The following is a 12,844-nucleotide window of genomic DNA, read 5'->3' as shown; positions in this document are numbered from 1 at the left end:
ATCAATAGACGACCAATTTCCAAGACTGCAGGCAAGGCCAACTCTAACTCCAGGCATGACTGCTAGCTACCCAAGCTGGCTGCTCCCGAAAAAGAGGTCCCAAGAAAAGCTTGAGGCCTTCACGATGGGGCTGAGTCAATGGCTGCTAAAACCAGGAAAAGTAGGCGGAGAACTCTATCATGGACAGGTTGAGTGGGCACCATGTAAACCTATTAATCAACATTATTATAACTAAAAGTAGAACAGCTGGGCATATATGCCTCCTGATGTGACGTAATAGTAACAGCTATGAGGTATTCTTCGCCAGAAAAAAAAAAAAAAATCAAACCTGAATCAAATTAAGTCTCTAGATCCAACCACAAGTTCACAGGGAACACGGGGGACAGAGAACCATGTATGTAACATGGTGAGGCTACCATCAGCCAAATCTAAACTGTGGGACATTGTGCTGGACACATGACCCACTTCTTCAACAAATACATTGCCAAAAAAAAAAAAAAAAAAAAGGCCAAACAATGAAAAGAGAACAGTTTAAGAATCAAAGAAACTTCAGAAACACAGCAACTAAATGCAATGTGTGAACTTTGTTTAGATCCAGAAGCAGACAAACCCAACTATAGAATGACATTTTCGAGACACCTGGGGCAAACTGAATATAGACTGGGTGTTAGATGATAATAAAGAAGTTTTGCTAATTTTGTGTGGTGTGATAATGTTGGTGGTTATATCTTTTTTAAAGGCTTAGCTGTTAGAGATGACATGCTAAAGTGTCTAAGATGGAGTGAGAAAATATCTGGGAACGGCTTTAAAAACACTGTAAGGTAAACATGCGAGGGTGGGTATGTATCAAGCAAGGGCAGTAGAACACTGGCAAGTGGGGAGGCCAATCCCTCTCCTTCTGCACTTATTAGAAAACATAGTAAAATGTTTGTATTACAAAGAAAGAATACATGGAGAAGAATGATGGATAATCTACATACCAACCCATCATTAGTGTTGTTCAGTGACTAGGCAATGACAACTCACGCCTTTGAAGGCTGAAATGAAGTTTTCCCTGCAGAGGCAAATAGCTATTGTGAAGAGTCCTAATTGGCAATAAAACAAACTAAAGCCTTTTTACGAGGTGTGATACACATTTCAAGGTAATAAAGACCTAAGCAATAGAATGTTTTTATGGAGATTACTGCCAACTGAAATAGAAGAGGAAAATCTAAGATGATGCTCAGGTAGTGAGTACCTGATAGGGGCCTGGAGAAGAGGATGCCGAGACACTAAGGGACTTCTCAGCCAAACCAGCCCCAACTCCCTGCCACGTCCTGCTGGAGGATCTCTTGCTGTGCGCTGCGCTGCACCACAGCGTCTCTTTCTGTCCTGGCACCACCTGACAGGTGCTGCCTGTGTGGGCTCAGCCTGCCCAGCACATGTCCTCACAAGATCAGCCTCTCCAGCCACATGCTGGGTGCCATGCCCCCATCCTCTGCGAGCCACACTTCTGTGCTGCCCACTGGCTGCTCAGCGCCTACCAACTGGCTCCTTGACTGAACGGGATCTCCCTGAGGACCCACACCCAGCCTGGCTGTGGAGGCCCCCGTGGACGCTGCGGTTAACAGCCAGACCTTCACAGAGACCCAGGATGGGCTACTCCCTGCCCTACAGGTCATCTGCTCTCCCACAGCCGTGCTGCCCAATCATTGCTTCATGGGTGAGGACTTCAGAATGGTCTTCAAATGTTCACTTCTTTGTTCTGCACCGTGTTCTTCCACTCTCTGGTGTCGTTCAGAGGCCTCTTCTCTATGGGCTATTTTACTGCTTTCCGAGGTAAATAAGACTTTTAATTAAGAAACTTCCCCTTTGGGGCTTAGCAAACAACAAAAGTAATAGGGCTGAGAAGAAATTTACCAATGACATTTCCCTGCATTCTGGTTACTCCCCTTTTATCAAGATCCCTATGTTATTTACTCTTTCTCTCATTTTCTTCTACAATTTGTTTTTTGTTTTGTTTTGTTTTTTGTGCTTTTTTGTTCTGTTTTGTTTTTGAGACAAGGTCTCAGTCTGTCACCCAGGCTGGAGTGCAGTGGCACAATCACAGCTCACTGTAGCCTCATCCTCCTGGGCTCAAGCGATCCTCTCACCTCAGTCTCCTGAGTAGCTGGGTAACAGGCATGTGTCACCATCCCCAGCTAATTTTGTTCACCTTTTGCAGAGGTGAGGTCTCACTATGTTGCTCAGGCTGGTCTTGAACTCCTGGGCTCAAGCGATTCTCCCAGCTGGGCCTCCCAAGTGCTGGGATTACAGATGTGAGCCATCGCACCCAGTCTACAAACTCCATTCTTCCTACCTCCTCATCATTTTCATCCCAAAGATCAGCATGTTTACCTCACTCTCTGCCCTGCTGGCACAATGAGAATGGCACCTCACATCTTCAGTTGCAGGTAACATAATTAACTCCTGGCCCCACCACTATGCTGTGGAATCTACAGCTGCATTTGTAACAAGGCCACCCGTGCCTCCATGCCTCACATGGCTGCTCCCTGCCAGTGACGAAGGGTGGCAAGGAAGCTGCAGCAGGCTTGCTGCTGGGGGATGTGGGACTCCATGATGATTGAGGAGGAGGCTTGAGGCCTCTCCAGCGCCTTGCTCACCTCTCTTACTTAGAGTTCCACTGTGGACCAAGATGCTTCCTTCCTTCTCTCTCTTCTCAACATTAGGTCACACACACACTTTTCCCCAGAGAAAAGCTTAGGCTTATGGTTTCAGCAGATTGGTACTCACAAATCTATTTCTTTAGTTCTGTCTGTTCTCTTTCCTGTCCAAGGCTGAGCCTTCACCTGCCAACTGGAAATGTGTTTGGCTGTGCCTCAGCCCCTTGTGGAACAATGGCTGGTGACTTCCCAGTATCTGTTCTCTCTTCCCTCTCATGGTAATAGAACCTCAACTTTTAACTAGGTTCATGGATACCCAAAGTAAAGACTACATTTACCAGCATCCCTTGCAGCTAGGTACAGTCATGGCTAACTCTAGCCAATACGATAGCAGTGGCAGTGATGTGGCAGTGCAAATTCTGGGTCATATCCTTAAAGGGAAAGGTGCATCTTCCCCTCCCTACTGGCTCCAGCATGGATGTGGTGGTGAACCCAGTTAGATCAAAAGGAGGAGCAGCACTCCAGGGGGCAAACAAGATGGAGGCCTCCCATAACTGTGGAACAGAAGCCTCTTATGAGCTTGGGTTTCTCAAGTAAAAAGAAATAAACTTTTACCTTCCTGTTTAACTCCCTGTTACTTCAGGTCTCTGTCATAGCCACTGAACCCACAGCCCTAAGCATATGACATCCCAAGCCGAACTCATAACCTTGCATCTTCCCTGGTAAACCAAGTCCTCTACTCTACTGCCTCTCTCAAAAGCTCCTTCTTCTATGATCTCACGCTGAATATCTAGGTGGCCTTTCTTCCCCCACTCAAATCTGACCTTACTGTGCTCTGTTTTGTTTCAGTTAGGTTTACTGAGGTATAATTTACATACCATAAAATCCCAACTTGGAAAGTCTACAGTTTGATGAGTCATGACAAGTGAATACGACTGTAACTATCACCACAGTCAAGAAGAGAAAGTACATCTGCTGTCCCCATCCCCACCTCCAGTCCTGGGCAACCACTGGGCTGCTCTGTGCTCTGTAGTTTTTCTTTTTCCATAACGTCACATACAGGATATGGACCCAAATGGTATGTAGTCTTTTGGGTCTAACTTCTCTCAGTTCACAGAATGCTTTTGAGATCCAACCATGCTATTGCATGACTCACTACTTTGTGCCGTTTTATTGCTAAGTAGCGTTCTATTGTGTGGAGTTATCACAATTTGTCTATACATTTACCAGCTGATGGACATTTGGGTTGTTTCTAGTTTTTGATTATTATGAATAAAGCTACTGTGGACATTTGCATTTAGGCCTTTACATGGATACATCTTTCATTTCTCTTCAGCAGATATTTAGAGGTGGCACTGCAGGGCTGAATGAATGGTTCTGTCTGAATAATCTCCCTTACTCATTCATAATGCTCTCAATCCTCATCCCCAATCCCACCTGATCCCCCCAATGCCAGATCTTCATCAGCATCACCATAAAATGCCATTTCATATTATTGCAGTTACAGAGCTAAAAAAAATAAAAATAAGTCATAATTTAAAATGTCTGGTGAATCTGTTCCATATGCTATTTATACTTCAGGGGATAAGCAGACTTATTGATATGAAAGCTTCCAAGCCACTCTGCTAATCTTTATACTCTCTGTCATCTTGCCACTCCTACTAAAGAACCTACTCTGCCTCTCTAGGTCTCTACCAATCCGTCTGCTGCTTGGCTGCACAGCTCCCCATAATCTCATCTTTGTTTCTGAGCTAACCTTGTTTTTTAATCTTTCCCCTCTAATCTCAATCTATCCAGCCTGAACTCTGCCCCAGAGGCCTTACCTGGGCCTGAGCTATTTCCTCTGCCTGTTACTCATTCTCCTATCCCTAGATTGTGGTATCCTGCAAGGCCCAGGTAAAGTTCCACCTGTATCCCCACATAAATCTATGATTGTTGAAGCCCACATATACACCTTCCTGCACTCTGCTCTAAATGTTCCAACCTGAATGTCTTCTTTCTCCAATGACTAGGTCAGCTTCAAGGTTAAGGGTTCACTCTCAACTCCATTTGCATTTTTCCTCAATGCTTTGGACATTATAAACAACTGTTCAAAACACTCGAGGGTAACATATGCATATTAACATTCTACCTATCACATTCGTAGAGTGTTTACAAATTTGGTTAAGGGGAAGTTCAAACAGTCCATTTAGAATATGAGCCATACCCTCCTTCTTTCACTTTATTCTTTTCTTTTTCAATTAAGCTAGAAAATGGTCGGAGGTTAAACAAGCAATACTTAAGGGCATATATTCACCCTACCCTATGCTAGGTTTTCCAATCTCCTTTCTTCCAGTATACCTGTGGAATGCTAGCAACGTGCTTCACTCCGTGTGGGCGGAAAGGAAATGCAAAAGGAGTCTGCTGAAATTACAGCTGCTAAATATACATGGTGGAAAAGAAACACCGACAAACTGTTGACCATAGGGGCAGAGAGTGGGGAGAGGACTCCTCCACAGACCTTGATGATGTCTGCTTTACATTTTTCTCAAATGTCACCTGTAACTTCCAAGCACATGTCACCTATGAAACTAGAGTCTGGCACAGTCATACACAACGCATCCATACTCTGCAGGTCCATCTGCTGTAGTAAGAAAATTACTTATTTTAGATGCTAGTTCCAAGGGGCTCTGATTCACACCCTTCCTCAGTAATGTAACAATGTAGAGTTTGGTTGGCTGGGGACAAGAAGGTGGCCACTTCCACCTTCAGCAGGAGTGCAGCACTGGAAGTAAGCATACGCTGTGCCATGTCCCACCATGTAAATATGCATTGAATGGACTCACTCGATTACCACCAAGAAGGACACAAATTATACACTGAAAGCATCAGCTTAATACACAATATGCACGTGTAGATATCCTTGGGTAGAACACTTTAATTGGCACTGAAAGCATTATCTGGCTCTTATGAATCCAGGGCCCAGGTGCTCCTACAACACTGGTGTGTGCCTCGTCATGGCACTTTAAGAAAGACTCCCCGGCTGGGTGCGGTGGCTCACACTTGTAATCCCAGCACCTTAGGAGGCCAAGGTGGGTGGATCACCTGAAGTCAGGAGTTTGAGACCAGCCTGGCCAACATGGTGAAACCCTGTCTCTATTAAAAATATAAAATTAGCTGGGCGTGGTGACACATGCCTGTAATCTCAGCTACTTGGGAGGCTAAGGCAGGAGAAACGCTTGAACCCAGGAGGTGGAGGTTGCAGTGAGCCCAGATTGCACCACAGCACGCCAGCCTGGGCAACAAGAGCAAAAAATATTAAGGTCAGAATAAATTAATAATTTTGGCCTAAAAATATCAAAAACCCTAAGGGGATAAGACCAAAGTTTTGGAAATCACAAATGGTATAGGAATGGCAAATATTCATAAATTCAGAAGACTAAAACAAGGAATTAGGATATAAAATTCTTCAGATGTAAATAAGACAAACACAAAAACAACTAATTCAAACACAAAACTCATTACTCTTATGAGACACACTGAATGAAGGCTTTAGGAAAATGTCAGAGGAGTTCTCAGCTCAACAATGTGTGATGAAGGGAAAGAACAGCAGGGTGTCTGCAGGGCCAGGGAAGCAGAGGCCAGAGGGCAGGGCTCTCAAAGCGAAAATGTTGAACCCTCCAAGGTGGTAAGCAGGTGTTTGTGAATCTCTTTTTATAGTAAATTATGTTACGGTTAAGCTTTCTCCTTTGGGATACCAGTGTTTCCTCTTAAGCACTTTTAAAAAAAACTCTCTGAATATTGTTTTAGGGCCAAGATGTAATTAACTTAGAGAAAAGGTTGTACATGGTAGCATTTGGGTGGTTTGTGTTAAGTTCCAAAAACAAACCATTTCCCAGAGCAGAGGTGTTGACAAATCATGTTAAAAGGCCGGAAATGGCAGCACCCCTAGGAGAGGCCCATTGGGACTCTGCCACAAGTTCTTGGCTCTGCTCCATTGTGTGACCCTGGGCAGGTCACTTCACAGTCTACACTTCTGTTTCTACCTCTGTGAGGCAGGGGAGGAGCTGGAACAGAAGATACGTTTCAGGTCATGACCACCCTAAAAGAGCTGTAGTTTAATTTGACATCTTGAGAACAAACATATGCAAGTAAATTCCTTTCCTTATTTTCTAATGCAATCCTCAGAAAGGTGTCATTGGCTCTTGATGTTGAATATCCTTTATGTGAGTATTCCTGGAAGTGTTCGTGACCTCCTTGACCATCTCTCACATGGTCTTCCTTGCAGTCATAAGGCAGAAAAGCCTTATGTTCATATAGTTCCCTGAACTGTGGTGCTGGGTCTCAAGCTTTTGCCAACACAACTCTCTCCACCTAGTCCTCATTCTTCTTCTTCACCTAGCCAACTCCTGTTTACTCATCAGAACCCACTGCAACGGACGCCTCTTCCAGGTGGTCTTCCCAGATTCCCCACACTCCTGAGCACATTGTGCCTATCTCTTCAGAGCACTCGTCATGAGGTAGGGTAGCCGCTGAACGAAGTGTACACTTTCCCACCTGAACTCCTTGAGAGCACAAATGATGATGCATTGAACTTTGTCATCCTTGGCGCCTCAAACATAGTAGGGGCTCAATGAGTAGTTGCAGAATGAATTGGTTATATTTTGAATATAATCAAGTTACCACTGCTTTGAAGGGATGACATTTATTTAGATCCAAAAATAATTAAAAAATCCCTGGCACCTTGTTATAGGCTGAACTGTGCCCCCCTCAAATTCATGTGTTGAAGTCCTAACCCCTAATACTTCCAAATACGACTGCACTTTGGGCCGAGGTTTTAAAAGAGGTGATGAAGGTAATGTGAGGTCATTAGGGTAGTTCTTAATCCAGTAAGACTGGCGTCCGCATAAGAAGAGATTAGGACACAGACACGCACAGAAGGCGGCATCTACAAGCCAAGGAGAGAGGCCTCAGAAGAAACCAGCCACATGGACAGCTTGACCCAGGACTTTCAGCATCTCAATTGTTATAAAATAAATTTCTATTGTTTAAGCCACTCAGTCTGTGGTACTTTATTATGGCAACCCTAGCAAACGAACACAGGCTATAATCCTATTCTGTATAGAACATAAAAATATATATATAATTTACCATTATTACTAGTTTTAAGTGTACAGTTCAGTGATAATAAACACATTCATAATCTTTTTCTCCCCCATCACCTCCTCCCTTTCTTTCCCAGTCTCTGGTAACCACCAATCTATCTTCATCCAATCCACTTTTTTAGCTCCCACATATCAGTAAGACAACATTTTTTAACAGAAAAGTAATATATCTACATGATGTGTGTGTCTGTGTGCATGTGCACACACACTTAGCTGCGCACTGCCAAGCAGACAATCTGCTAGATTTTTCCTTGGCAGGCTGCTCTGGCATGATTTAGATGGAGCATTTCTCCACAGAAGGCAGGGCCCACTTCCATCTGGCATCTCCCTATGCACTAAAATCAGAAGCTTTAAACTGGATTCAAAAGAGAGAGAGAAAAGAAAAGGAGAAACCACCTGGCCAGGCCCAGCGTCTGCTTTATGGAAGGAAAAGGAGGGCTTTAGGTCTGAACCATCAACCTTCTGCCAGCAAAATCTAGCATGCTTTCCAAGGCTTCCTCGGAGAACCCAGATCCCTTGTACAGGAGGCCTAGATTCTGCCCCTCTCTCCCCCTCCCTATCCCCTCTCCTGCCTACGAGGATTGTAGCACAAGTGTTCATTGTGAGACAGTGCCCAGCACCACCCGCTCCCTGCACAAGCTCCTTCTGTAATACTTCAACCGGACCCTGCCTCCAAACAGCGACACTACTTCACTGTCACAAGAACAACTCCAGGACTCTGCAGGTCTCAGAGGAGCCCTGGAAACTTCAAAATGAGAAAGTGACATTGCCACTTCTGTTTACTGCATTGGAACTTTATAGAAACTTACCTACCTTGAGCCTCAGAGAGCCTGGGGTGGCCAACCACACCTCAACGGGCACCAGTCCCAACACAAGACTAGTTATCTCAGGGCTGAGCCCAGTGGGAACCAGGGAAAGCAGGGGGGACCCACGGTCAGAAAGGAACACACGTCCAGGCTTCACCACAAGGGGACGCTGGGGCAGGGAAGAAATTTGAGGCTGTGCATTTGCCCCAACGAGATGGATGATCTCAGAGTCTATTGATTGATTGGTTTTGGAGAACATTAGATTGGTGAGATACTCCCATCTAAGACCCTGATAAATGTCTACGATGGTCCAGACACTTAATAAATGCTGGGTAATGACACTTTAAATTTATGCTGAAACCACAATTTACATTTCAACAAATGTGAAGATTTCTAAGCTAGTCAAAGGAAAAGACATATTTTTCTTTGGGTTAATAACTAAGTGATTTCAGGAATACAGCCTTTGGGGCCAGACTGGACTCAAAACCTGGCTGCTCCACTCACTGGTAGCATGACCTTGAGCAAGTAACTCAAGCATGCTGGCCTCAGTTTCCCCATCTATAAAATAGGTAAGAACAGTACTTCCCTCACAGGGCTGTTATGAAGCTAAAATGATTTATTACTTGTAAAGCACTTAGAACAGTCCTGTAACAGGCACAGAGAAAGCATGAAGAAACGTTAGCTACAAACCAACGAAAGAGATTTTTTTTTCCCCTAAGAACACAAGCTTCACTTGAAGTAACATACCTTAACTTTGGAGTTCTCTATCAAATGCTGAGCCATGGATTTGATCAGTACATCAAAGAAAAACCATGAATACTAAAAGAAAAAAGAACAGGACCCAGTAAGAAAAAAGAACAGGACCCAATAAGAACAACAAATTAGTAGGTGAGACGTGAACTCTCTCAGGCTGACGATGTTACTGACACAAACCAGGTGTGACCCTAAAACACAGGTGCACCTCTTGGGACATTACGATCAGAGCCAAGAGGAGAACAGCGGACGTCGTCTGCTTGCACAAGTTCAGCAACAGAGAGCTGCATCCTGCCGGGAAACTGGACGCCTGTGCTCAGCGTGGCACAACCAGCAAGAGGCTCTGCGGAGTTACGGGCGTCGTCTTTCCCCTTTACTGACCTCTGCTTGGTGACACCTGTCGTTAGTATCTCTAAGTCAGTGACCTTCATCATTGACTTGAACATAATGACTATTAATCCTCAAGAGCCAATGAAACTCTGAACACAGTGATGCTTTGCAGCTCTTCTCTCAAGACACAATCAGAAAAGTTGGTATCAGAGAACAAACTCTGCTACCCCTTTTTAGGGGGTGGTGATTGTCTCTAAGAGCACTCAGAAAGGCTGTATTGATCAGGCTGTGGGGTGAATTCCTGTTAATCAGTTTCAATCGGAGCCACACTGACTCTCCTGACATACCTTCAGTAGTTTGTTGCTGGTGAGGAAATCAGCGGAAGGCTTGAGAATCGTGGTCATGGATTTGGTCAGTTCTTCATGCACTGTCTTGTATTCGGAGGCAACGTATGGTTCAGCCTTATACGCATACTTTGAAGAAAAGGGAAAGAGCCTTTAATGCACTGGCTCTCCATGCTGGGCTGAAAGCTTGAGAGACTCCCAAGAATGGAAATCAGGGACTGAGGGACAATCTCATTTGTGGGAGAGGAAGGTGTGGATACAAAGATGGGAAGGGTGAGAGTCATGTGATAAAAAGGAGTCCACGATGTCTTCAAGAAACTACGTGAGTCATCCGACCCAGTCACATCAGTGACCAGCCAGCCCGTCACTCCACCTGTGCCAGGGGCTTCAAGGAATGTGTGGCACAGCAATAGATGACTGATATCCTCAAGGACCAGAACTTTACTTTTAAAATTATCACATAGTTGTAATTTACGAAGGTATTTAATACTAAACAGAATATGTACAACTGTTTAGAATAGTAACTGCCACTCTACTTACTGGATGTCATATACAAATAAATAACTTGTTGATGTTTATCCTAACAACATCTCTTGCTGCCCCACAGAGTCATCCGATTTGACTGTAGCCAGAGCTAACCTTCCTATCTGGGAGAAGCAGTTTTGCTGGAAATTTTAGGTGGGGGAAAAAAAAAATGAAGATAACTAACTTTACCAGAGGCCTAGGCAAGAACAACTTAAAATTCTTCTTTAAACTCCTGCATTGAGTCATATTATTTGGAAAACCCACTAAAAGAAATGTAATTGAAGGAATGGAATTAAGTAAATTAATGAATGGCTGCCCCTCTTTGTACCTCCCCTATTCAGGTACAAGCATTGGTTATGAGGAATAGAAGAGAAAACATAAGTTACAAGTACCTCCCCGAATAACCAGGCTTGTGAAAAAATAAGTCCTTAGAAGGAAAATTGGAGCGCCACAGATGTAAGTGATCAGAACAGTGTGTTTTACATACCTTAACATATGACCTCAAGTGGCTCTCCAATCCTTCCTCATGGCACTGGGCAACCACATGAATAATGACCCTACACACCACAGGAGTGAATAAAGCAATGAATATGTAAGAATGGAAACATTTCATTATTATCACAGCAGTAGTAGAACAATGATGATGCTATTGGCACTTAGGAAACAAGGAGACAAGGAATTAGATGGGGTCCTTACATACGAGATCAAAGACATTTCTTAAATATAATGTTCAGCACATAGTAGCATCCCAGCTAAGCATGACTGCTCCAGATGTGGACAGACTGGAAGTGAGGAAAAGCATCCATCCATCCACCTCCCTTACCGAGTCACGTTAACCGCGACTTCTTCCTGCGTGGCTCTGGTGAGGACGCGGAACAGCTGGTTTAGGATAGTGGGCAAGAAGGCGATCATCACGTGGCCTTCCATCGCGTGCAGACTCTATGGACACGGAATGGCACAGTTCATGTAATCCCTCTAAAAGTAAACCAGCCCAAAGTCCTTTCCACTCTGTTCCAAATAAGGATAGAAGAACTCCCTCTAAAACAAAGGGAAGGCTGTGGTGGGCAGAATGTCCTCAGAGGCGTCTGTGTCTCAGTCCACCTGTGAAGACGTCACATGGCCCAGAGGAGGTAAGGCTGCTAGTCAGGCCTCATGATAGGGATTATCCAGGTGGGCCCATGGAATTGCAAAGGGCCATAAGCTGGATGAGGGAGGCAGAAGGGGACAGGAGTCAGAGGCAGCTGGGATGGAGGAAGCAGGGTCAGAGAAACGTTGTGCAGCTGTCTTTGAGATGGAGGGAGGGGCCACAAGCAATCACATATAAAAACTTCACTGTTTATGTGGATATGTATTCCATTTTCCTTCTTAAACCAAACAAATTTCTATCCCATTTCTCATATTTCTTGTTTTGTCCCCATGCCCTTTTAGCTATTTCCCCTTTCCAAAATGCTCCCCACAACCACGTTCTGGATGAAGCTCCCCTAGACAAACCCTGCCTGGCTCTTGCTGCTTAGACACTCCAGGAACCCCTTGCACAAAGCAGGACTGGTTCTGTGTATTATTTCTTTATTTGATTTGTCTGCCTAGCATGCAGTCCAAGTTTATAGTATCTCCTACAATGAACTAGAAGTTCCCTAAGGGTGAGGACTGAAGTCGCTGCTTCTGTGCCCATCATTGTGCTTGGTACCCAGTGAGGTCCGTCTCAAGTGAGGGGTTTTCCATGCATGAGAAACAGTATGTTTTAGAGACCCTGCCTTGAGCAAAGGATACATGGGCCTAGGACACAGGCAGGAGTACTGCCGTTCCTAGGTCCACTCCTTGCCACTATCTAAACCTCACAGAAACTACCCATGTGAGACATCCAGGTAAGAGCTTCCAAGGGGTGAGAACAACACTCATCACCAAAGAGAAAACCCAGCCTACACCAAACTCATTCAAAAGGGGATATTAAGAAAGCCATCTGATACCTTAAGGTACTTTACAAGTTCGTTTCCTAAGGCTTGGGCTCCAGATTCGGTTTTCTGACAGTACTGGAAGAAATTATGTAAATGCTGATCCTGCAGTGGGGAAAAAGGAAAAGAAGAAGAAAGTCTATTAGTATACACTCTGTGGAAATAAAAGCATTTGTTTCTTGCAGCATGCTTTTTTGCTGTTTTTGTTGTTGTTGTTGTTGCTGCTGTTTTTTAGAGACAGAGTCTTGCTCTGTCGCCCTGGCTGGGGTGCAGTGGCACGACCATGGCTCACTGCAGCCTTGACCTCCCAGCCTCCTGCAATCCCCCCACCTTAGCCTCCTAGGTAGC

General features: G+C 44.5%; 1 protein-coding gene across 30 annotated transcripts in view; it reads right to left on the bottom strand.

Moving 5' to 3' along the window:
- Window positions 1-12,844, bottom strand: part of LOC105477721 (dedicator of cytokinesis 9) — a 298,629-nt gene that overhangs the window by 79,423 nt on the left and 206,362 nt on the right. For all 30 annotated transcript variants that reach the window (XM_071081085.1, XM_071081090.1, XM_011734482.3 and 27 more), the window contains 5 exons: window positions 12,512-12,601; window positions 11,368-11,483; window positions 11,032-11,101; window positions 10,023-10,148; window positions 9,340-9,411 (listed from right to left, as the gene is read on the bottom strand). In XM_071081085.1, coding sequence (XP_070937186.1) covers window positions 9,340-9,411; window positions 10,023-10,148; window positions 11,032-11,101; window positions 11,368-11,483; window positions 12,512-12,601 — 474 coding nt within the window. The remainder of the gene's footprint in view (window positions 1-9,339; window positions 9,412-10,022; window positions 10,149-11,031; window positions 11,102-11,367; window positions 11,484-12,511; window positions 12,602-12,844) is intronic.

This window comes from Macaca nemestrina, chromosome 16 (genome assembly GCF_043159975.1).
Source record: "Macaca nemestrina isolate mMacNem1 chromosome 16, mMacNem.hap1, whole genome shotgun sequence".
Taxonomy (NCBI): Eukaryota; Metazoa; Chordata; class Mammalia; order Primates; family Cercopithecidae; genus Macaca; species Macaca nemestrina.
Note: the sequence above shows the minus strand (reverse complement) of the source record. Positions and strands in the feature narration are given on the sequence as shown.